At 44.7% G+C, this 25,967-nt stretch overlaps 1 protein-coding gene across 1 annotated transcript; it reads right to left on the reverse strand.

Annotated features, from left to right (window-relative positions):
• Positions 1-12,744: 12,744 nt before the first annotated feature.
• On the reverse strand, positions 12,745-25,643 carry lto1 (LTO1 maturation factor of ABCE1). Its single transcript, XM_086008191.1, has 5 exons — positions 25,431-25,643; positions 21,826-21,931; positions 17,749-17,819; positions 17,211-17,328; positions 12,745-13,803 (listed from the first exon to the last, which is right to left on the reverse strand). Exons 1-5 carry the CDS (start codon positions 25,550-25,552, stop codon positions 13,738-13,740), a joined length of 483 nt encoding a protein of 160 aa, XP_085864317.1. The 5' UTR covers positions 25,553-25,643; the 3' UTR covers positions 12,745-13,737.
• Positions 25,644-25,967: the final 324 nt, after the last annotated feature.

Here is a 25,967-nt window from a genome sequence, read left to right on the forward strand (position 1 = left end):
AGTAACTAGCACAAGTTAAAACTATTAACCAAAGGTTAGTTTCTTTGAAAAATGATCTGTTTTCTGAGGTGTTTTGGTCCGAATTTTCTTTTTGTTGAATGCTGTACTTCTAACAGAGGATACTAGAAGAAAACAGCAGCTGCTCTACACACCCTCCATATTGATGTGAAACTTTTGATATAAGGCTCTTTGATATACAGTCAGACCTCATTATAATTGCTTCCTTTATGCCACCAACCCTCACAAATTACCCAAAAGAAATCGGCAGAACAGATTTGCTTCCACTGATTTGATCTCATTATACTGACCCTCGCCGCCCTCCATTTGCCAACAAACAAATGGGAACACGGCACTGCGTCTGTTCTCAACACACAGCGTAACACTGTAAAAGTGGGGCCAAAGCGGGGAGTGTGTAACAATCTGCTGTATCTCAAAGCACTATCACTTAACATGGCTAACATGCAGACTGGAGAAAAAGTGTGGAGAATATATGAGGACAAAAAAAGAATGAAAAAGACTTGTGTGGAGAGAAAAAAGGGGAAGTGAAGGAGATTGAAAGGTTGGAGAATGTGGAGGGGAGACTGAGACGGGGGGGGGGGGGGGGGGGGGAAATAGCACCAGTTGGACTAGTTATTTTCCAGTACTTGTTATAAGTAGTAACAGATTATTAGTGAAATTGTAATGCAGTTAGTAATAAGATTGTCAATAATGAGCAGAATAAGTATGATCATTTCCATTTATTCAAAATGTTAATGTTCATTTAATTCATTCTAAAATAATTATTTTACAACTCCCACAGAAATACTTGCAATATAACTGTGTGAGCTTTCAGTTTTAAAATAAATTTGATGTAGGACTGTGGGCGCTATAATCGGTCTCTGGGTACGAACTCAGCAAACAAGTGTGTGCTTGACTTTCACAAATTATTAAACAAATGGAGATCTGAGTGGTGCAGTGAGTTATCATATGCTCCTTTCACCTCTGGGATCTGCGTTTGAATGGAACCAAGGCTGATGGGACAAAAGTCTTTTACATTACAACAGTGACTACGCTGCGAAAGTACTTCATTGGCTGCAAAGTGCTTTGGGACGTCCTGAGGTCATGAAAGGCCCTGTATAAATGCCCGCTCTTTCTTCCTTTCTTGCCTGTAAGGGCCCTGCGTGAACTGAATTTGGATGGTAACAGAAATTTCCTGGAATTACCTAGGAGTCTGCTTTGAGTGAGATCGCCCCATGTTGGCTGTCCCACTCGGCGCAGGTGGCTGATGTGGGACAGGAAAAGAACAAAGTCACGCTGGCGGAGCGTGGAATATTCCTCCGAGTTTGGAACTCAGGGCGTTTGGGAAAGAGAGTGGAGGGAACACGGTTCTGCAGCATTACTCTAAAGCTGACCCAGGGGTTCTTCAAGCTGACACGGTTGCACAAAGCAGCAAAGATCTCTTTTTCCCACCACTTCCTTCTGATAAGCAAACAATTAAAAAAAAAAGAAAAAATTACATTTGAAAAAGTAATGAGGACTTGAACATTGGTTTGCTGATATCAAAATTGTGTTTTTGAAACTGAAGAGTTTATTTTATACCAACACCGTAATCATTTAAAGATGGTAAAAATGTACAGAACGTTTTAAAAAAAAGCAAACGTTGGTATTTAGTAAATACCACGGAGCGTGGAAGTAGAAGGGCTACATTTATTAGTCTTCACACATTGTTCATTTACCACAATTTTATGAAAATCCAAGTTTTATGCTTAAATTTTGAACATTCCACCTCCAAAGAGAAAGTGGAGCTAATTTATTTTCAAAAGTTATGGAGACAAGCCCATCACATATGCCTCAGAGATCAATTGGTTATAAAACCATTTGTCTGGCTGTAATTTTAAACTTGTCCACTGGATGTCTCTGCAAAACCTTAAAATACAATTGCGCAGGATGAATAATTAACTAATTCTGTGTTTGCGTATCAGTCTCCTTTCATATAAATGTCAGCATTCCTGAAAACATGGCTTGACTGGTATGATATAATAACCAAGCGTTTTAATTGCTACAGCAAATGCCCTGAAATATAGCACGAAATGCAGCCTAAAAATGCCAAGAGCTGAGAAACAGCTACACAGCGCTTTCATGCTACAAGTTTAGCAGCATCTGCGAGGCTTCGCTCCGATGCTAAACTTGTGGAGTGTAAATCGGGTGCCCACACCCGAACAGACTCCAAGGAAAAGTGGAGCAAGGCTACCTCCAGCAGGGAGTCTCACTAATAGAGAAGTTATGCTGAACCTTTATAAAGCGCTGGTTAGGCCACAACTGGAGTATTGCGTCTAGTTCTGGTCACCACACTTTAGGAAGGATGTGAAGGCCCTTGCGAGGGTGCAGAGATTTACCAGAATGGTTGCGGGGATGGGGATCTTAGCTACAAGGACAGGTGGGAGAAGCTAGATTTGTTTTCATTAGAGCAAAGGAGGTTGAGGGGTGTTTTGATAGAGGTGTACAAGATTATGACGTGTTTGGATAGGCTAGATGGGGAAAGGCTGTTCCCACTAGTTGATGGTACAAGGACTAGGGGACACAGATTTAAGGTTTTGGGCAAGAGATATAGGGGGGGGGCGTGAGGAAAATCTTTTTTACACAGCGAGTGGTGAGGACCTGGAAGTCGCTGCCGACGGAAGTGGTGGAAGCGGAGACGATCAATGTTTCCAAGGGGAGACTGGATAGGCACTTGAGGGAAATAAACTTGCAGGGCTACGGGGATAGAGCGGGGGGAATGGGACTGACTGGATTGCTCTACAGAGAGCCGGCACAGACTCTATGGGCAGGATTTTCATTGGGCCGTGGAGTCGGGATTGGAGGCGTTGGGGGGGGGGGGGGGGGGGGGTTAAAATCCCCAAATCAGGGGTCCCGACCCCATCCCGCACCCAAATCCGCCTCCATGCCAGTTTCAAAGGAGGCGGGTACCCGCCCCCGAGGCGGGAAGGGATTAGTGCCAATTAACTGCCTGTTAACAGGTAGTTAACAGGCAGTTTTTAGCCTAATCCCTATTTTTAAGGTTGAAGTGTGGGATTCCCGATGGCTCCAAACCATGCCAAGTTAGAGGAGGCGGGCCGTCGGGTTGAAGGACTTGGAGGGGTCGAGATGTCGGTGTTCAGGTGAGTGATGTTTGCATAGGTAAGTGTGTTTGGTGTGTCTAAAGTGATTAAAGAAGTTTAAATTACCTTTTCTTACCTTTTCAGCCTTCCTTCCTTTAGTTTCCGGAAGTCCCTCATCTCACCAGCACAGAAAGCAGAATGGCTGCGAACTGTCAAAAGTGATAGCCTGCAGCTTTCTGTGCAGGAGAGATTTCTAACTGAGTCTGCGGAGAAGGACTCAGGTTAGAAGTAAGACTGTCAGTGTTCGACAGCTTCAAACAGCTGTGAAACACTGATATTTCATCTCTCAAAAGCTCTTGACAGATGAAATATCAATCTGTGACGTCACCTGTTGCCGGGTGGCCCTTAATTGGCCCGCTGAACCTGCTGGGCGGGGCTCAACAAGGTCAATCAAGGATTGGCCGCATCTCGATGGAGGCGGGACTACAACCCCAAAAGTTGTAGTCCCGCCTCCTACCCGACTCCCGAGTTAAAATCCTGCCCATATGACTCTTTGCTCCAGTCTCAGGGCAGACCCTGACTTCAGATTGCAGCTGTATTTACACTACAGGTTAGCTGTGCTGAGCCCTCGCCCACTGTGTACATGCATTGGAAAATCGCAGAAAGCATGCACCACCAGCTCAGAAATGGGCTGAGAAAACCTACTCATCAATGTGAACCTAAAGTGCTTTGCACTGACGCTAGTTATTGTGTGAAGGCAGCCTGCTGGAGGAGAGCGACTCACTCTGCTTTACTTTAGAGGCAGCTCGAGCCCTTACACCCAATTTATGCTCCAAGTTTGAGACCAGTGCGAAGTAGTTTCAACTTTGCAAAACTAAACTTCTGGAGTGTGAATGAAACACAAGAGATCAACGTCTAGGTTGTTCTGTCCTTTCGAGTGTCATTGGATAGCTGGCTGGAAGGCAGAAAGCAGAGAGTAGAGGGAGATAGCTATTCAGATTGGCAGAAGGTGGGTAGCGGTGTTCCACAAGGATCAGAGCTGGGACCCACTGCTGTTCACAATTTCGGCTTTGGAACCAAAAACACAATTTCTAAATTTGCAGACTGCACCAAATTGGGATTGATAGTCAACATAGAGGAGGACCGCAACAAATTACAAGAAGACATTAATAAACTTGCAGAATGGGCATATAATTGGCAAATGAATTTCAACATGGCTAAGTGTGAGATATGACATTTTGGTAAGAAAAATAAGGAGGTCACATATTACTTGGAATATAAGAATCTAAGTGGGGTGGAGGAGCAAGGGGATCTCTGAGTACAAATACACAAATCACTAAACGTTGTGACACAGGTCAATAAGGTCATAACAAAAGCAAACCAAGCACTCGGGTTTATTTCTAGAGGGATAAAATTGAAAAGCCGAGAAGTTATGCTAAACTTGTAGCGAATCGTGGTTCGACCACACTTGGGAGTACGGTGTACAGTTCTGGTCGTCACATTATGAAAAGGATATAGAGGCACTGCAAAAAGATTTACAAGGACGATACCAGAAATGCGAGGTTATACCTATCAGGAAATTATGAACAGGCTGGGTCTCTTTTCTCCTGAAAAGAGAAGGCTGAGGGGTGGCCTAATAGAGGTCTTTCAAATTATGAAAGGTTTTGATAGAGTGGATACAGAGAGAATGTTTCCACTTGTGGGGAAGAGCATAACTAGAGGCCATCAATATAAGATAGTCACCGAGAAATCCAATAGGGAATTCAGAAGAAACTTCTTTACCCAGAGAGTGGTGAGAATGTGGAACTCGCTACCACAGGGAGTGTTTGAGGCGAATAGTATAGAGCCATTTAGGGGAAGCTAGGTAAGCACAAGAGGGAGAAGGGAATAGAGGATTATGCTGATAGAGTTAGATGAGGAAAGACGGGAGGAGGCTCGAGTGGAGCATAAACGCCGGCATGGACTGGTTGGGCCGAATGGCCTGTTTCTGTGCCGTATATCTGATGTAATTCTATGTACAGTAATTACTGCTAACCTTATTTGAAGGGTGTGGTGTACTGATTTTTAAAAATTAAAAACATTATAGAATATTATCATGATATTTATGTGTGGTATAATGTGTTGGAGTCCCTACAGTTCTTTCATGTGTCATAGTGGTTATGAGATGTGATTATTTTGTACACATCTCTTCAGAATCTTATGCACATATTTATTTCAGCAACACCATGTACAGCTGCAAACAGTTAACAATTTTTTGACATGCTGTTTAAAAAAAAAGATTAATTCATCCTGAGGGCATGGCCAGTTTTGTGGGCGGGGCTGGCTTCTAGCAAGATGCGCAAAAGATTGCGGAAACTCGATTTGCGCTGAACATAATTTGCGCTTAAAATCCCGCAATCTTTTACACCAGTTACACCGATTTCGGGCGAGTTACGCCAAAAAACCAGCGCAACCGAGTGGAAACTCTACCCATCCGTGTTTTTTGAATTCTTCAAAGACTATTTCTTTACGTCTTTCTCTGGTTTAGCCAAAAGCTACCACGTTTTACCTTTGCTAGCCTCACCCTCAGTCCTTCTTCATATATTTACCACATATTCTCCTAGTTAGAATGTTATTGTAAGGGATGGCATAAATTATTCATCAAGACCTTCTCAATGATTAAACAAGGGGGGTTAAAGGACTGCAAAAATTGCCAACAAGATATGATCACACTGCTGAAGGATCAACAAATGTTGTCAACAGAGGCCTTGCAGAAAATGAAATGATTGTCCAGAGTCTTGGGATTATAAGAACATAAGAATTAGGAGCAGGAGTAGGCCACTCGGCCCTTCGAGCCTGCTCCACCATTCAATAAGATGATGACCACAACTCCACCTTCCCGCACTATCACCATATCCCTTGATTCCCTGAGTATCCAAAAAATCTATCCCTCTCTGCCTTGAATATACCAACGACTGAGCCTCCACAGCCCTCTGGGGTAGAGAATTCCAAAGATTCACCACCCTCGGAGTGAAGAAATTTCTTCTCATCTCAGTGGCCGACCCCTTATTCTGAGACTGTGAACCCTAGATTATAAATCTTGCTGGGATAATATTGATGTTCCCCTTCTCAATGGGGAGCGCAGTAGGGGAATTATGAAAAGACTACCATAATCTTAGAATCCAAAAAATATTTAGAGGTATATTATCAAGACCTAAATTAGATTGGCAGTCCCAAACTTTGGATAGGGTGAGGGGAGGGGATGTCCAAGGAGCACCAGGAAAGATGCCACTATCATGCAGGGGAGAGGATGTAGTCAAAATGGATAGTCATGCCAAAAGAAAAGTACAATTTAAATACGATTTACTTCGCCTGCCAGAAATTAGCCTTTCAAAACTACATCAGCAGATGTTTTTCTTCCTTATCCTCGCCTCTTGCAAACCAAATGAGAATGGTACTATAGGCAACTCCTCAACCAAGTGCCATCTTTCATGCGCATGCAGCTCAGTACCAGCTCATACAGTGTATTTACCTACTAAACCTATGAGAGAGGCTGCTGGTACAATGCATGTGGGAAGATCGTAAGTCATAAAACAATGATCAGGATTAACAGATGTGATAAATCCCCAGCTGTTTGTCCCATTTTAAAGGGTATTAGAAAGGGGTTCAGAGAAAATAGGCTCTTGTGATGCAAGAGTACCTGGTCTGTGGGATACTTTCATTTAAAGGCAAGAACCTGGCAATTTAGTATTCCTGAGCCACAGCATAAGTTTGAATGGGGCATAACTTATGCAATCAGAAATAAAGTATCAGGAAAAAGAATGCCCTTTTTGAGTTTCCTCCTTTAAGGAATATATTGTGGGTGGAGCAATATTAAGCAAACAAGAGATCGTAAGATAGTGTGGTAGTTCTTTGGACAGTCTCAGTCAAAATTTAGTATTGCATCTGTCCAATATTATTAGTTTTGGCTAGTATGTTCAAACCTATAAAATCTTTGTATTTAGAATTGGTCATTCCCAGGAAAATCTGTCTTTACCAGCCTAATGGAAGGTTTTCCAAGAGACTTGGGGGGAAAAACTCGGTACCTTAGTGCCTCCCGTTAGCGGCAACAGAAGGCGGTAATGGGGCGCTGATGCAGTAGCGCTGGGGCGAGGCGAATCCAGCACCGCATGGCAAAACCAGCCCCCCCCCAATTGCGCCGCCGGTACCTCGTACTGCCGTGGACTTCAACGCTTACTGGCCACCCGATCTGGAAAATTCATCGTCGCCACTTACCTTAGCACCTCAACCAGACAGCGACAGGGAGAGCTGGTGTACAGGTCCAGGAAGCTGGCTCCAGAGATGTTATTTAAAGGCATCAGCAGTAATCACTCCCAGCTGTCAAAGCAGGTTAGTTTCAGCCACTGAACAGTTCCTATGAGTAATTTCACTTTTGTATCAGCAGTCTTCTGGCAACTACAAAGTAGCTACATTTATTGTTCAAAAATTCAAACTGCTACACTTGGCAACATTAATAGGGGCTGTACTGGCATGCCACCTTGCCCTCCAGGATCTACGGTGGAGGGAGCGTAGGCAGCGAGAAATGTGGGAACATGTGTGCAGAGGGATGAGGAGGGACATCAGGGCTCTCATCAGGGGGCCTTACCCGCCGAGGGTATTCCAACAGCACTTCTTCTACCTTGAATTAAGCGAGGAGCAGTGTATTTGGCGGCTCCGCATCACCAAGGTGGTGGTCACAGAACTCTGCCACCTCCTCCAAACAGATCTCCAGCCTCACGCCAGGATGACTTAAACCCCAGATCCCTTTTGTTCACCATATCCCTCTTGTTCACCACATCCCCATCATACCATCCCTGTGTCATGCCATATCACAGCGTCCTCCTGGGCGCAAAGGTGAAATGAGAGAGACCACAAAATATTGGAAACTCCATTAATAAATTTATGCATAAACATATCACATTCATTCTCATAACTAACGACCCTTGTGCCTGCCATAGTTGAATAGCTGTCATTGTGTGCAAGGTGTGAGATGTGGGTGTGAGTATTGGTAGGTACAGATTGTTGGTGGATGAGTGCTGGGGGTGTGGTGCTTTGGGCAGTGTGTGAAGCTTGTGGTACAGATGGTGGTATGTAGCATTTGTTGAAGCATTCACTCACCCTGACCACCCGACTGAGGTGGATCTGCCATGAGCACACCTGCTTCAGTCCTCCGACTCCTCTCCTTGTTGTGCTTCTCCTTGCTGAGGCAGCTGCACAGCCAGCAATGCTGAGCATGAGGTGCTGCAGCATCAATGAGCCTCCCCTTTTAAGTACTGGGAAAAGCCTGTGGCAATGAGTAGCGATTAGACTGCACCCCATATTGGTCCACCCTTTGAGTGTAACGCCACTGAGCTAGGCCTTTAAGACTTGAATTAGCGCCCCAATCATTTCTTTGAGCAGTGAGAATGAATTTTGCGTGCAGTCTAAAGCATTAGCCCCTGGCGCTAATTCTCAAACTTTTCTAATGATTACCACCCATTCCTGGGCTATAATGAATTTCTAGCCCAAGATACCTATTTTAGATACCTATCCTTTGTTAATCAGGTGAAAAGAAACCCTATAAAAGGCAGCACAGGGAAAGGGGTTAGGTGAACAGATCAAGAAAGAGAAATAGAGTTAACGTTTCAGGTCTGGGACCCTTCATGAGAACTGGAAAAAGTTCTGATGAAGGGTCCCAGACACGAAACGTTAACTCTGTTTCTCTCTCCACGGATGCTGCCTGGCCTGCTGAGTTTTTCCAGTGTTTTCTGTTGTTATTTCAGATTTCCAGCATCCGCAGTATTTTGCTATTAGATCAAGAAAGAGAATGAGGCAAGCATAGATGCAGACACGCCAGTAACGTTAAAGAGTAAAATTAATGCAGATCAGGTTGTTGTACAACGTGTACCAGACACCCGTCAGATTGCAAACAGTCGGGACTAGGAGAGGACAAAAGCTGGAGATACAATTGTCTGCCAATCATCACTCATATACTACAGATGCCGAGCTATTGCAGAAATTAGAGAAGTCTATAAGGGTTTGGGAAAGATAACAGTTAGGGTAGAGTTTCCACTTTGGGCGTAATCGGCGAATACAAATTGTGACTGAAATTGTGCCCATTGCGAGAAGTGTTTTTTTTCCCTCTCTCTCTCTCTCTCTCTCTCTCTCGTTTCCGCTCAAACTCATTTGCGTATCGCCATACGTAAGATTTCTGGCAAATCCACCCAATGGAGCAGCATGAACAGGTGTGATCGACTGGTGACTGGGAACAGAGCCAATCGGCCTCAAGTAGCTGGGGAGGGGGGTCCTATAAAAATCAGTCTGAAAATTTTGAATTTAGAGACTCAAGAGAAAAAGGTCAGAGGGCACTTATCTCTCTGGACAAAATGCCATGTGGCCTGGCTTTTGATTGTTTTAGTGCATAGCAGTAAGTGAGTGATTTCAACCTGTGCATTGTGCTACATGATTTTTGGAACTGCATGGATCTAATTGATTAATTAAAATTGATGAATATTAAATCAATTAGAGTTTTAATGATTGAAATCTGAATAATGCAAAGTTGATTAATGTTAAAAACTGCATTCATCAAATGGATTGATTTTAATTAATTTTGAATAATGCAATGTTTTAAGAGCAGTGAGAGTGCTTGCAATGTGAGCAGAGTGCAAATTGATGTTAAAAACCGCATTCATCCTATTGATCGACGTAGATTAATTTTGAGCTCGGAGCAGTGTGCCAAGCAGACTGAAAGTATAGTGTAATTTTTCCCTACCTGCAGACGACCGAATCAAAGAATGTATGCGGTTCTCGCAAAAGGGTGCGCAACTTTGCCCATGGCAACCCCCGGGGCACTCCTGGACAAAAGTGAGGTCCATCGAGGGAGCCTGCTTCCGATAGCCGGGGTGCAGCCAGGGCGGGCAGTGCAGAGGCATGCCTGGAAGGAGGTGGCGGAACCACTGAGCGTGTAGGCAGTAATCCACCGGGGAACCCAAGGCCTTAATCGTCGACCAGCACGGCCATCACTGTTTAAAGGGGCAGTAAAGGCCATCACCAGGCAGTGTGACAGACACACAGTTCCACAGGGTGAATGACTTCATCAAAATTTGATGCAACACTCGCGGAGCTGGAGTTCTTTAGGATAGCTGGCTTCCCCAAGGTGCTTGGAGCCAACGCTGGCACGCATGCGTCACTGAAAGTCTCACGCAAGGAATCACAGAACTACCTGAACAGAAAGGGATTTCATAGAAACATAGAAGATAGGAGCAGGAGTAGGCCATTCAGCCCTTCGAGCCCGCTCCGCCATTTAATGAGATCATGGCTGATCATCCAAATTCAGTACCCTGTCCCTGCTTTCTCCCCATACCCCTTGATCCCTTTAGCCTCAAGAAATATATTCAACTCCTTCTTGAATATATTTAATGAATTGGCCTCAATTCTCTGTGTGGCAGAGAATTCCACAGGTTCACTACTCTCTGGGTGAATAAATTAATCTCAGTCCTAAATGGCTTACCCCTTATCCTTAGATTGTGACCCCTGGTTCTGGACTCCCCCGCCATCGGGAACATCCTTCCTGCATCTAATCTGTCTAGTCCTGTTAGAATTTTATAAGTTTCAATGAGATCCCCTCTCGTTCTTCTAAACTCTAGCGAATATAAGCCTAATCGACCCAATCTCTCCTCATACGTCATTCCTGTCACCCCAGGTATCAGCCTGGTGAATCTTCGCTGCACTCCCTCCATGGCAAGAACATCCTTCCTCAGATAAGGCACCCAAAACTGCACACAATACTCAAGGTGTGGTCTCACCAAGGCCCTGTACAACTGCAGCAAGACATCCTTGCTCCTGTACTCAATTCCTCTCACTACGAAGGCCAACATACCATTTGCCTTCTTAACCGCCTGCTGCACCTGCATGCTTACCTTCAGCGACTGGTGCACAAGGACACCCAGGTCTCGTTGCACTTCCCCTTTTCCCAATCTATTGCCGTTCAGATAATAATGTCTTCCTGTTTTTGCCACCGAAGTGGATAATCTCGCATTTATCCATATTATATTGCATTTGCCATGCATCTGCCCAATCACCCAAGCTGTCCAAGTCGTACTGGAGTTTCGTCTGCAAACTTGGAGATATTGGCCCAGAAATTCGAGTCGAGGGCTTCCCGTGGGTGTAAGCCCCCGACCTGCACTTACCTTGCGCGCCGGCAGTTGAGCTGTGGGCCCCCGTGGAATTCCAATCCTGGGCCTCCTTCAACTGCCAGCGCGCAGTGCTTGCGTATCCCAGGGGCGCAGTTAGTTTGAGGCATCCCCTGGGATCACGTGGGCCATGGGGAGCCAATCGGAGCAGGGAATGCTTCATTCATAAGTTTGACAGGAAGGGCTGTCAAACTTATAAATACTACAAACCCCAAAACATCACTAAATCTTCAAATAAATTTTAAAAAATCACATGTTTTAAATAAACTATAAATTACATGAAATAACTATTTTAAACAATAATTTAAATTTTTGAAAAAATAATTTTATTTTCTAACAGGGCTAAAAATAAACTTACCTTTCTTTAAAGTATTTAAAAATAATAAACCTGTGGAAAAAATGTTTAAATTTTAATTAATTCACCACTTACCTTGTAAAAAGCAGGCCTTGCGACTGTATTTACATGTCTAACTTCTGGAGACTTACCCTCCCGGGAAAACCTGCAAAAAAAAACGTAAGTTCGATGCGCACGCGTTCGAACTCTGAACCCCTTCTTTCAGGGGAACGGAAGTGCCGGTTTCCCGCACATGCGCAGTGCATGCAGGAAACTGGCACTTCCATTGGGCTTACGGGTGAGTATGCACGGGGTACTCACCCGTGGAGACCCGAATTTCTGGGCCATTACATCTAGTTCCCTCATCTAGATCATTTATATATATTGTGAATAGCTGGGGTCCTAGCACCGATCCCTGCGGTACTCCACTAGTCACTGCCTGCCACTCGGAAAAAGGCCCATTTATTTCAACTCTTTGCTTCCTGTCTGCCAACCAGTTCTCTATCCAAGACAGTACCTTACCCCCAATCCCATGTGCTTTAACTTTACACGCTAATCTCTTATGCGGGACCTTATCGAAAGCCTTCTGAAAGTCCAAATACACCACATTCACTGGTTCTCCCTTATCTACCAGTTACATCCTCAAAATGTTCAGGTAGTGTGCGACACAGATCTGCGATTCCGCCACATGAATGCCATGTATGCTGCAGCAATGCACGACGCCTTTACATTGAGGAACTCGGATATGCCTCGCATATTCGGGGAAGGCAATAGGTCTGATGGCTGGCTGGATGGTAACAAGGCGTACTCCCTGCTACCATGGCTGATGACTCCTTTTCGTGCATCACAAAAATGAGGCGGAAGTGAAATACGATGAGGCCCATGTCTCCCCCAGGCAGGTCGTGGATGAACACACTGATCGACACATCCAGGATAGAAGAATTTACAAACATATTCAAGATGCAGCTTAACAGGGCACCATAACTCCGACAAGGTGGGGAAATGGCCTGCAGCAGCAAGTGCATGGCAAGAGACTGAAAAATACAGAGGGCTTATGGGGAAAATCTACAATCCAGAAGGGTCAAAGGAAAAGCTAATGAGAGAATTTGATGGTATGGGTAGAATCAAGAAGTATTAGCATTGATTTTCAATACAGATTTTGATTTATTAAATGCACAAATTTCAATATAAGATTTCAATTTCATAAATACTATTACAATTTTAAAATTTTCACAGCCATTTCTGACCATGAGATTTTGAATGTTTTTACAACTACAATAAAAAAACAATTCAATCAAGCTTCGTTATTGACCAGTTAAAGTGCTGTTTATCTATCATACATGTTCGGCAAGACTCCACCATATACCTCTCAAAAAACAGCTACTATATGGTGTCAGCCTTGGTTCAAGTACCACTCCAGAGACTTGAGCACATAATCCAGGCTGATGGTCCAGTGCAGTGCTGAGGGAGCGCTGCACTGTCGGAGGTGCCGTCTTTCGGATGAGGCGTTAAACCGAGGCCCCGTCTGCCCCCTCAGGTGGATGTAAAAGATTCCATTGCACTATTTCAAAGAAGAGCAGGGGAGTTATCCCCAGTGCCTTGGCCAATATTTATCCCTCAACCAACATCACTTAAAATAAATTATCTGGTCATTATCCCATTTCTGTTATCGGGATCTTGCTGTGCTGTAATTCTCTGAAATAATTAGAAATATACAAGCAACTTAAGGAGAACAAGTTCATTTCAAGTATTCCCAAGGAAAATCAATTCAAGCTGGAAGTTGATTATATTTCATAAACCAAGTTGCCCCTTCACAAACCCGCTGCTGTTTTACAGTAATTGGTGCAGGTCACATTAAAAAAAAAAGATATTTTTTGAAAAATCACAGTTCTCTTGCGAAAGGACGGTGGAGGGAATTCGGATTTAATTTTAGTTTTCAGCAGCAAAAGCACCACTTTCCAACATCACATTCAAATCTGTAGTTATGAAGCACCTGCTCGTTCCCCAGAGACAATCCCACTTTATCCAGTTCCTTCCTCCACATTGGCTTGCAGCGATGACCTCGGGCACAGAGAGCCGGGCCTGTTTCAGTCAAATGCCATCCCAGTGTTACTAAGGCCAGTCATCATGGTCTGCTTCAGAAGGACATCCCAGCCGTTTTCGCATTTTGAAAAGCAGGTTGGACATTCAGCAAGGAGCAAATCTGAAACAAATAATTAAAAAAAAAAATGAACACACAAAAGTTTTGCAGTTCTGACGAAAAGTCATCGACCTACATTTCTCTCTCTCCACAGATGCTGCCTGACCTGCTGAGTATTTCCAGCATTTTCCGGTTTTATTACAAAGTTTTTCAAGTTGAGTTCTCTTTAGTTCAGGCGCTTGCTGTACCATTCACACTGACTGTATAGAGGATGTTGTTTGTGCAGTTAAGCAGTCTATTACCCTTTTTTAAAAAAGGTCAGTAATCTAAGTGTAGGATATGGGCAGTTTAAATACCAAAATCTCCGATAGTTAGTCAGGTGGAAATTCTGAGCAGCAACCTAAAATCTGTGGAATTTCTGGTTTGTAGGTTCAACTCTGAAAAGATTCTGTTCACAACTGGAACAAGAATGGTTAATACTGCATAGTATCAAAAAATGTTGTGCTATTATGTCACATTGGCCCATAAATTCCGTTCCCTACGGGTGTGTACACGCTGTGTACTCACCCGTAGGGCCTACGGAAGTGCCAGTTTCAGGCATGCACTGTGCATACGCTGGAAACCGGAACTTCCATTCTGTGAAGAAAGGGCTTCACAGGTCAAACGCCTGCGCTGGAGAGGCAGCGCGTATGGCTGCAGCTTCCGTTTTTTTCACAGTTGCTTCAGTCCAGGTAAGTCTGAAACAGCTGCGCCTGGAAAAGCAGGCGCAAGGCCTGCTTTTAACAAGGTAAGAGGTGAAGAAAGTAAAAGAAAAACATTTTTTCCACTGATTTATCATTTTAAAATACTTTAAAGAAAGGTAAGTTTATTTTTAGCCCCGTTAAAAACATTTAATTATTTTTTCAAAAATTTAAATTTTTGTTTAAAATAGTTAATTTATGTAATTTATAGTCATTTTAAAAATGTGATGTTTTTTAAAAAATTTATTTGAAGCTTTACTTATGTTTTGGGGCTGATCTCTATTCATAGATTTGACAGGTCTTCCTGTCAAATCTATAAATGGAGATTCCCTGCTCTGATTGGCTCCCCATGGCCCACGTGATCCCAGGGACGCTGCGAACTAGCTGCGCCCCTGGGATACACGTGCCCTGCACACCGGCAGTTTGAGGAGGCACATCAATGGAATTCTGCGCCTCCCGGGAGCCCTCCGGTCCAGGCGCAGATTTTTCAGGATCACAGCCCTCCGCCTGCGGGAGGGCTGCAAACGAAATTTCTGAGCCATTATCCCAAGTTCCCCAAAGGCGTCAAGATAGTGATCCGGCACAGGGATAAGAATATAAGAAATAGGAGCAGGAGTAGGCCATTCGGCCCCTCGAGCCTGCTCCGCCATTCAGTAAGATGATGGCTGATCTTTTACCTCAACTCCACTTTCCTGCACTATCCCCATAGCCCATGATTCCCTTAATATCCAAAATTCTATCAATCTCTGCCTTGAATATACTCAGCGACCGAGCCTCCACAGCCCTCTGGGGCAGACAATTCCAAAGTTTTACCACCCTCTGAGTGAAGAAATTTCTCCTGATCGCAGTCCTAAATGGCCGACCCCTTATTCTGAGACTGTGATCCCTGGTTCTAGACTCCCCAGCCAGGGCCATTCTCCCCATAATGGTCTGAATGGCCTCCTGTACTGTACCACTCTATGACTAGGCTATCGGTCCATGGTGCCGCACACGCACTGAAATATTCTTCATTTCTAAATACAAAAAGTCACTAAACTATGGAATAGTGAATATGTTCCAGATTCAAGGGCTTATAGAGCAATAAATGACATGGTCCACTTTTCCTCAGAGTATTCAAGACATTTTACGCAGTTACATTATTATTACATTTGTTAAAAGTTTATATACCCATAAACTATGAGCCCTCGAATTTTTTTTCCGTGCGCATTCTCTTTAAATTTGCTGCATGCAGTGTATCTTCCAGCGGCAGCAGCCTGTGCGGGACCTCTCGGTTGATGCGCAGCCGCGGGGAACATTGCCCGTAAAATAATGACTTTATTGAAGTATACGAAGGAGGCATCACAGCGATACACTCCGCTACTTCTGACGCAATTATCTGGCTTAACCACCTAGTTGTAAAATTATAGTTGTTGCTCTACACCTACGTCAGCCATACGTAGTGGTACAGGAAACTCTTTGGTATCCGGCACTGACGGGACCGGCATGTTGCCGGTCGATCAAAAATTCCGGATGACGGAGAGGGTTATCTACCGAGGCTATTTTTAACAAAGAAAAATGTTTAAAAAATCAAGAAATGTGCAGTATACAGTAATTGGGTACTCACCTACAGAATGTTGTGTTAAATGGATGGTGGAAGATGCTTGGTTAAGTACAGTACTGCCAGTTGAGGGTAATGCAATGCAATGACTATCAGCAGCGTGGGAGACACACAGTACCCCTGTAAAATGGCAGATCAGAAGAGACTACCGGCAGCGCGGGAGAGTCAGACTCCTGTTATGGGGGTTTTGAGGTGTTCCGACTCCCGACAGCGCCAAGAAGCCGAGTAGTGGCAGTTTGGAGAACTACCCCCACTGGCTAACTCGGCCACCGCGGGAGACTCGGACTCGGCAACATTGCCGGTTATTGAGGTGTTGTTTTCGGAGTGAGAATTTTGCCGGTTAATAGAGAATTCCGGAGTTTCCTGTAGTATTACTTTGTGATACAAACCCGACTTCCTCCAAAGGTTTGATGAGGAAATAAAATGCACAGTATAGCGAGACATGCAAACAGGGCAAGTCTCAGCTTCAATGCCTGGCTGCGGCTGTTCCAACTGAGCTGAGCTGGGGAGCGGCAGGATCGAGCTTGGTTGCGATATCTCTCTGCCCAATGAAACAGTCCACCTACAGTTCTTTCCGCACAACAATGTAAGCTATGCAGCAAAAAGCACCATGCTCCCATGCTCACACAAGTATCAGCTGTGGCTCAGTTGGTAGCACCCTCACCTGAGTCAGAAGGCTGTAGGTTCAAGTCCCACTCCAAGGACTTTGAGCACAAAAATCTAGGCTGATACTCCAGTGCAGCACTGAGCCAGTGCTACACTGTCGGAGGTGCCGTCTTTCAGATGAGACATTAAACTGAGGCCCCGTCTGCTCTCTCAGGTTAAAGATCCCATGGTACTATCTCAAAGAAGAACAGGGGTTTTTTCCCCAGTGTCCTGGCTAATATTTATCCCTCAATCAACATCACTAAAACAGATTATCTGGTCATTATCACAGTGCTGGTTGTGGGAGCTTGCTGTGTGCAAATTGGCTGCCGCGTTTCCGAGTACTTCATTGGCTGTAAAGCACTTTGGGACATCCGGTGGTCATGAAAGGCGCTATAGAAAGGCAAGTCTTTCTTTCTTTCAAAAGTGTACTTGTCTCTCATTTCTGAAAATGACGATATTATGTGTAATCTAGTAGCCGTACAAACCTGTTTAAACTTGGCTCGCATCTTCTCCATGTCCTCCTGTAGCTTGTCATAGGTAGGGTCTTCATATGGGAAGCTATGAATCATCTCCAGCAATGAATTTAGGGCTTTCAGCCTTTTGCTGCAATAAATCAAAAATGTGAAGCGTGGTCTTTCAAAAAGGACAGTGAAATCCAAGTATGTGTAATTTATCTCTAACACTATAGGGATACCAAAGACTTTAGTTTAGGGAGCATTTACACTACGCCTGCTGGTTTGTATCACACGGATGCTGCAGTTATAGTGTAAATGCAGTCCGAGTCTGGAGTTAGGGCCTGACTGGAGGAGAGGGTTTCACTTCAGAGTCAGTTAAGGCTTTCACACCACATAAGTTTAGATGCAAAGCCAAAACCACTCTACCAACACTAAATTTGTGTAGTGTAAACACACTACAGCTATGCTTTCTAAGTAGGCAACTGGAATTGTTCCTCTCACAGGACTGTATTATACATCACCACAAGCAGTCCAGAAGCTCAGCAGCACTTCGCACTCATCTGCATACCTGCTTTTGGCATCTTTGTTATTCTGAAGGAGACACTTCCAGGTAAATGCAAAGCCCTTGTAAAAAGAAACCTGCAGAAAAAAAACCATAAGTAATAAAAGTATGACACTCCTTGAAGAAAGCTGTATCCCATAACAGGGAATACACACTATTCTGAATATATAATTGCTGTACTGCACTAAAACTATTATAGGCTTCCATTGGACTGAAATATTCTTAGTTATTTGGAATAAGTCTTCACTGATAGGTGACAACTTCAGAGTTGTAATCTAGTTGTTAGGTTATGATACTGTAACAACTCCTTTCTAACTAATCAGAATGAATCAATCCCTAGCCCCCGACTCCATCCCGCTCCCTGACAACTGTCTGAGGCTGAACCAGACTGTTCGCAACCTTGCTGTCATATCTGACCCCGAGATGAGCTTCCGATCACATATCCACGCCATCACCAAGACCGCCTATTTCCATCTCCGTAACATCGCCCGCCTTTAGAGTGTCAGCCAATGGCTCAGCTGGTAGCACCCTTGCCTGAGTCAGAAGGTTGTGGGTTCAAAGTCCCACTCCAGAGACTTGAGCATAAAAATCTAGGCTGACACTCCAGTGCTGCACTGAGGGAGTGCTGCACTGTCGGAGGTGCCATTTTTCGGATGAGACATTAAACCGAGGCCCCGTCTGCACCATCAGGTGGACGTAAAAGATCCCATGGCACTATATTGAAGACAAGCAGGGGAGTTATCCTCAGTGTCCTGGCCAATATTGATCCCTCAATCAACATAACAAAAAAACAGATTAACTGGTCATTATCACATTCCCATTTTCTACCCTCTAAACTTGAGGTCATCCAAAACTCTGCTGCCCATGTCCTAACTCGCACCAAGTCCTGTTCACCCATCTCCCCTGTGCTCGCTGACCTACATTGGCTCCCGGTTAAGCAACGCCTCGATTTTAAAATTCTCATCCTTGTTTTCAAATCCCTCCCTATCTCTGAAATCCAGCCCCACGACCCTCCGAGATATCTGTGCTCCTCCAATTCTCACGAGCATCGCCGGTTTTAAACCTCTCCACCATCGGTGGCCGTGCTTTCAGCTGCCAAGGCCCTAAGCTCTGGAATTTCCTCCTGAATCCTCTCCGCCTCTCTACCCCTCTTTCCTCCTTTAAGACACTCATTGAAACCTACCTCCGTCATCTGCCCTAATAGCTCATGTGGCTTGGTGTCAAATTTCGTTTGATAACGCTCCTGTGAAGCGCCTTGGGACGTTTTACTACGTTAACGGCACTATACAAATGCAAGTTGTTGTTGTTGTTCACAGCGGATCTTCCAACTTCAATCAGCAATTTATAATTCAGCAACTCTGTCTAGCAGCATTCCTGCTGATCAAAATGTGAAATGTATATTTGCATTGCTGGTGATAACACCAAAACAAATTACCTTCTATAAACGAGGCTACATTTTTTGCTTCACTTCAGAATTAGTTATTCAACTCTTGTGGATGAGTGGGATTCTCAACATTACCCAGAACCAAAAATGTCACAGGCTGCAATAAGGCCTTTTCGGAAAAGAATGAGTTAGCAGTGGTCTAAAGGTCCCTCTCCAAAAACTTTCTACAGTGGGAATAAACAAGGCCAAGTTTTAGATATATTAGAAGAAATGTTTAAAGCAAAGAACTGATAAAATATTGATCAGCGACACGAAATGCGTTGAATGGAATCTTTCCGTCCTCAGTTTATGTCACTGCACCACAACCCTGCGTCTTCCAACAGAACACCATGCACATAGTTTCCAAAAACTGCAGTATTGTTCACTTAGATGTGCACTAGAAAGGACGATAACAGAAAATGACCTTTCACTCTCCCAGTTACTTTGAATTGAAACCATTTAGAGATTTTTTTAAAAACCTGAATGCCATTCTATGCAAAACAAAAAAAGAAAAAGAACACCAATTCAAACTGATGATTGCTAGAAATTGTGACATGTTGTCAAAGCAAGAATGTCCATTGTGTTATGAATGATCCAGCAGGCTATCCGGATAGTTGGTAAAGGCAATGGCCCGGGTTTTGTGTTAATAAATGTAAGCCTGACAGCGCTCACTTTTAGTAGAGTAAATCGGACCGCAACTTTCGCTGTCCACACATGCGCAGTTAAATGCGGAAATCTGGAAGTTGCTGTCCGATTTGCCCTGCTCCTCCACTAGCTTCGCTACACCGGTACCTCAACACAGTAGAAAAAGTTAGGGCTTGTCCATTCAGGTATAAGTGAATTTTTAACAGTGTGATAAGTCTTAATTACTAAACAACCGCTCTGGCACTGAAAATTTATTTTTACAAGTGTGGAGTCTCATTCCTTCAGATTTTAATTATTGTTGGAGATTTTTTTTAAAACTTTCTCTTTGTCTCTTATCTCTCTCTTAATCCCATCTTTATTTCACTTTCTGTACATGATTTTACATTAATTAAATATTCTAATTTACACTTCCTAGTTTAGACTCTGCGTGTCTCAGTGAGGATTCTTCAATCTGATTGGTTGAAGAGACATGCTGTCGCTTCGCCTGCTCACACACGAGATCCCCTGCAGAGGGCGCCGTGCTGAACTGGATCTCTAAATACTGCAAGTTGCCGCTCAAAAGGTCTGTGGGCAGCTGTAAGCGTAATGATCGCAAAATCCGGGTCTAGATGCAGCTGAGCTACACAGACCAGTAAGTTCAAAGTTGAATCCTGGGCTGTGCTAAATGAGTTGGCTAATCTCAGCCGGCATCCACCTCCGGTTAGTCTTACTACTCCCGATTGCTATCCGGTGACCTTTGCTAGCGTGTGAACATTAGGTATGGGCAGGATTGGGCCTGGTTCACAGCTCAATAATTTGCCAACACTCAGTGCCCGGGCTCACCAGTGTAGAATTGTGCACTTGTGTGAGGTACCAGAAGGCACCGTGGAATAATATCCCAGCCAATGTTCCCCGGAGGCTGGGCTTTGTTCTACACGGCCTGTATTTTCAATGCATGGTCCCCTTAAATTTCTGAACATGCGCAGTGTTTCCATTGTAAAAGCCTGTGAGCGGCCTGCGCAGGACCTTGCAGATTACTGTGCGGCCGTGCACAGCTTAGAGGGACCATTGATCCCAGCATGGGTCAGCCCCTTCTGGAAGGGAGGGAAGAAAGAAGGAGGAATTGTATTTATCTAGCACCTTTCAGGATGTCCCAAAGCACTTTACAGCAAATTAAGTACTTTTGAAGAGTTGTCACTACAGGTACACTATCCCTTATCCCAAAGCCTTGGGACCAGCTGAGTTTCGGTTTTCGGATTTCAGAAGGTATTATTATAAGACTGGGAAATTTGTATTTAATATAAATTTTAAAAGTTCAGGCTATCTCTTGCGACTGTTCCGTGTCTCATTCCCCTTCCTGCTTCTCTGGAAAGCCGGATATCGGCTGACTCCTACTAAGCTGGCCCGCAAATCAGGTCGGGGGTCGGGTGGGGGGAGAAAAGAATATCGGACGGGCCGCGGTTCAGGTCGGGGGGGGGGTCGGGTCGGGGGGGTGGCGGGGGGGTCAGGGGGAGAAAAGAATATTGGACGGGCCGCGGTTCGGGTCGGGGGGGGGGGGGGGAGTCGGGTCGGGAGAAAAGAATATCGGACGGGTCGGGGGTCGGGTCGGGTGGGGGGGGGGGGGGAGAAAAGAATATCGGACGGGCCGCTGTAGCTATCGGACGGGCCGCTGTATTGTTGGGTTCACTCTCCCGGTACCTCCTTCACACTGCCCGGCTCGGCCTGCAATCTCCTACCCAGGAGGGAACTCTGTGACCCTCTGCCCTGCTCAGCGTAAGTCGTGCGCCACTCTGGTCATGTCGTGCGCACGACTTACGCTGAACGAAAAAACTTTCGGTTTTTAGAGGTTTTCGGAAGTTCGGATAAAGGATAGTCTACCTGTATTGTAATGTAGGAAACACGGCAGCCAATTTGCACACAGCAAGCTCCCACAATAGCATATTCAATCATGTCTAATTGTACATATCTCATTTTAACATATTGTTATTATCTATAATCATAATTACACCTGCAATTGTTCACAATCCCATATTTACCTCAGATCCAATCTTGGCACCATTTGCTAATCCATAGCGTCGTCCCTCAGTTTCTCCCAAATGACCTCCTTCAGTAAACCCTTCCTGATAACCTTTCCCACGAAATCTGCCATCAGGACAAAAAAATTGGATGGCTTGTTAATATAGCTTCTTTCTATGCAAAAAAAGTTCAAAGAGAATTGCCAAAACTTTGTATACTTTAGAGAAGTACATTCTGTCCCACTATCATGATGACCAAACCATCAGTCAGATTGATCTGGACATGAAAAATCATCTCAAGTTTAATATCACTCCACTGTCACCATTTGACTTCAATACAGAGGTCTTAGAATTTGCAACATTACTGAAAGTGTACTTATTTTTAAATAGTATTTCCATGCTCTTACTCCACAGTATCAGGACCAGGAGAGTAGAGTTATGGTATCAGAAGAGGACCCCCCAAAATCAGAAACCTCCAAATCTCCACAACACCCTTCCCAACGCAAAAATAATAATCAGTAACTAACTTGTCCCTAGTGGCTATTTTCTCACCCTAGAAAACCACATTTTGGATTTGTTTGATTGAGGCTTGAAGAAAATGTGTTATTGATTTATATTTTTGCATTGATGAGGATAATGGGACAAACCAAATCAATTGGCTCGTGTGGAGCATAAACTAGCATGCAGCCATTGGGCCGAGTGGCCTGTTCCTGTGCTGTAAATAGATATAGGAGAAAGCATTGAAACAGTTCTTGCAATAATCCTAATTATGGTCAAATTCAAAAAACTTTCCTAATATAAATAAAACCACCAGGTCATGGAGGCAAAAGACACAATAAGGAACTGCACAACATCCCTTTTACTCCAACTGTGAGAATGGCTTCACAGCATTGTCAGAATTGCATCAGGTGAGAGCCAGTTAGATATACAAAGAACTACATTAAGACCATAGATATCTTAGCCTCAGGGGGAAATTCCAAAATTCTGCACAGTCTCAGACTGGTAGCTGCCGTGGAAATGCATTACTTGGGTGAAGTACCAGTTGTCACAGCTTTGTCACTTGGGAGCGGTGCAATTATCAAACAGTAAGCATGGTGGCACCAGTACATTTTTTTCTGAAACATATTGGTACCAATGTGCCAAGTATATGCCTCGTGTAAACAGACCTAGCCTACATTGCAACAGTGACTACATTTCAAAAGTACTTCATTGGCTGTAAAGCACTTTGGGATATCCGGTGGTCATGAAAAACGCTATATAAATGCAAGTCTTTTCTTATATGCTAAAGAATATGCCTAGGGATGCATCTTCCAAAATTCCCTTGACTCTGGAAAAGTCCCTGCGGATTGGAAAACCGCAAATGCAATGCCACTATTCAAAAGGAGGGAGACAGAAAGCAGGAAACTACAGGCCAGTTAGCCTAACATCTGTCATTGGCAAAATGCTCGAATCCATTATTAAGTAGTAGCAGGGCATTTAGAAAATCATAATACAGGAAACTCTCGATTTACCAGCACCCAAACAATCGGAAATCTCGGTTAACCGGCAAAATTCAGGAGTAGGTTCAGTTAAGTTTTTTCATATTAGTGGCCGTTACTTGATTCTTGGCTGTGTAATCGGGTGTGTCTGCACTTGTTGCTAAGCAACAGGGACGCTTGGTCTGTGGCCGGGGTTCTTGCAGCTGTTGCTAAGCAACAGGGAAGCTTGGATTTGTTGCTGTGTACGGAGCTCTCGTACCTTTTAACTATAACTCTCTGTAATCCGGACTTTTTGATAAACCGGCACCGATAAAAAAAGTTTCCTGTAAAACCATGTTGCCTCTGTTTGATTGTATGAAAGGGAAATCGTGTTTGACAAATCTATTAGAGTTCTTTGAGGATGTAATGAGCAGGGTGGATAAAGGGGAACCAGTAGATGTAATGTATTTGGATTTCCAAAAGGCATTCGACAAGGTGCCACATAAAAGGTTACTGCACAAGATAAGAACTCATGGTGTTGGGGGTAATATATTAGATTAGATAGTGGATTGGCTAACTAACAGAAAGTCAGGATAAATGGGTCATTTTCAGGATGGCAATCTGTAACTAGTGGGGTGCCACAGGGATCAGTGCTGGGGCCTCAACTATTTACAATCTATATTAATGACTTGGATGAAGGAAGCGAGTGTATGGTAACCAAATTTGCAGACGATACAAAGATAGGTGGTAATGCAAGTTGTGAGGAGGACACAGAGTCTGCAAATAGGTTAAGTGAGTGGGCAAGAATTTGGCAGATGGAGTATAATGTGGGAAAATGTGAGGTTATCCATTTTGGTAGGAAGAATAGAAAAGGAAAATATTATTTAAATGGGGAAGTCTATAGAATGCGGCGGTACAGAGGGATTTGGGTGTCCTCGTACATGAAACACAAAAAGTTAACATGCAGGTACAGCAAGTAATTAGGAAGGCAAATGGAATGTTGGCCTTTATTTCAAGGGGGATAGAGTATAAAAGTAGGGAAGTCTTGCTACAACTGTATAGGGCGCTGGTGAAACCACACCTAGAGAACTGCGTACAGTTTTGGTCTCCTTATTTAAGGAGGGATATACTTGCATTGGAGGCAGCTCAGAGAAGGTTCACAAGGTTGATTCCAGAGATGAAGGGGTTGTCTTATGAAGAAAGGTTGAGCAGGTTGGGCCTATACTCATTGGAGTTTAAAAGAATGAGAGGGGATCTTATTGAAACATAAAAGATTCTGAGGGGATTGGACAGGGTAGATGCTGAGAGGATGTTTCCTCTCGTCAGGGAATCTAGAACTAGGGGGCATAGTCTCAGAATAAGGGGTCGCCCATTTAAGACGGAGATGAGGAGGAATTTCTTCTCTCGAAGAGGGTTGTGAATCTTTGGAATTCTCTACCCCAAAGAGTTGTGGAGGCGGAGTCATTGAATATATTCAAGGCGGAGAGAGACAGATTTTTGAGCAACAGGGGAGTCGAGGGTTATGGGGAGCGGGCAGGAAAGTAGATTTGAGGCCAAAATCGGATCAGCCATGATCTCATTAAATGGCAGAGCAGGCTTGAGGGGCCGAATGGCCTGCTCCTGCTCCTATTTCTTATGTTCTTATATAACAGAAAATGCTGGAAACACTCAGCAAGCCAGGCAGCATCCGTGGAGAGAGAAACAGAGGTAACGTTTCAGGTCTGACGAAGGGTTCGGCCTGGCCTGCTGAATGTTTCCAGCATTTTGTTGTTATTTCAGATTTCCAGCATCCACAGTATTTTGCTATTGTCTTATGTTCTAGTGAAAACAGTCTTATTGGTACCAATATGCCAAGTATATGCTTAGTGAAAACAGTAATGCAAAAACCCACCAATGCACAGTGCATTTTGTTTTATTTAGGAGAAGTTTGCAAGCTGTGGCAATGGCCCGGGACGGAACCCCCAATATCTAATGCCACATTGCCCGGGGTCAGGGGTCAGGGGTCCCGGGCGGGGGGGCGCGCAGGCGCAGTGCCGAGTCCGCCATCGCCTCGCAGGGCTCACTCCGGGCAGAATCACTCACTCACACACCCGCCGCCGGAAAGGCCGCGAGGCCGCATGGCCGCATGTGCCCCCCGCCCGCAAAAGAAAAAGCAGAGATTTTTTTTACTTCTCATCGGCCAGGAGGATGGAGTCAAACATGTCATCACTCAGTCGGAAGCCGTCAGCGTCCGAAGCCATGGAGAATCGCGGAGCATGCGCCCTGAAGGCTCCGACCCAATCGCGGAGCATGCGCCCTGAAGCCTCTGACACCGACCCAATCTCGGAGCATGCGCCCTGAAAGCTCCGACCCAATCGCGGAGCATGCGCCCTGAAGGCTCCGACCCAATCCCGGAGCATGCGCCCTGAAGGCTCCGACCCAATCGCGGAGCATGCGCCCTGAAGGCTCCGACCCAATCGCGAAGCATGCGCCCTGAAGGCTCCGACCCAATCCCGGAGCATGCGCCCTGAAGGCTCCGACCCAATCGCGGAGCATGCGCCCTGAAGGCTCCGACCCAATCGCGGAGCATGCGCCTGAAGGCTCCGACACAACCCCGGAGCATGCGCCCTGAAGGCTCCGACACAATCCCGGAGCACGCGCCTTAACGCGGTGCAGCTGGTGACTGTCACGTTGCAGAATTCTCTTAAAGACCCCCCACCCCCTACC

This window comes from Somniosus microcephalus, chromosome 15 (genome assembly GCF_052327205.1).
Source record: "Somniosus microcephalus isolate GS21.2 chromosome 15, FLI_Smic_1.0, whole genome shotgun sequence".
In the NCBI taxonomy this organism is placed as follows: domain Eukaryota; kingdom Metazoa; phylum Chordata; class Chondrichthyes; order Squaliformes; family Somniosidae; genus Somniosus; species Somniosus microcephalus.

Coding starts and splice junctions, on each gene's coding strand:
- lto1 (XM_086008191.1), bottom strand. CDS start 25,552: ATGCTCCGCGATTGGGTCGGAGCCTTCAGGGCGCATGCTCCGCGATTC. Junction 17,820..21,825: donor GTGCCAAGATTGGATCTGAG/GTAAATATGGGA, acceptor TTTTTTCTGCAG/GTTTCTTTTTACAAGGGCTT. Junction 13,804..17,210: donor TGCGAGCCAAGTTTAAACAG/GTTTGTACGGCT, acceptor TATTTGTTTCAG/ATTTGCTCCTTGCTGAATGT.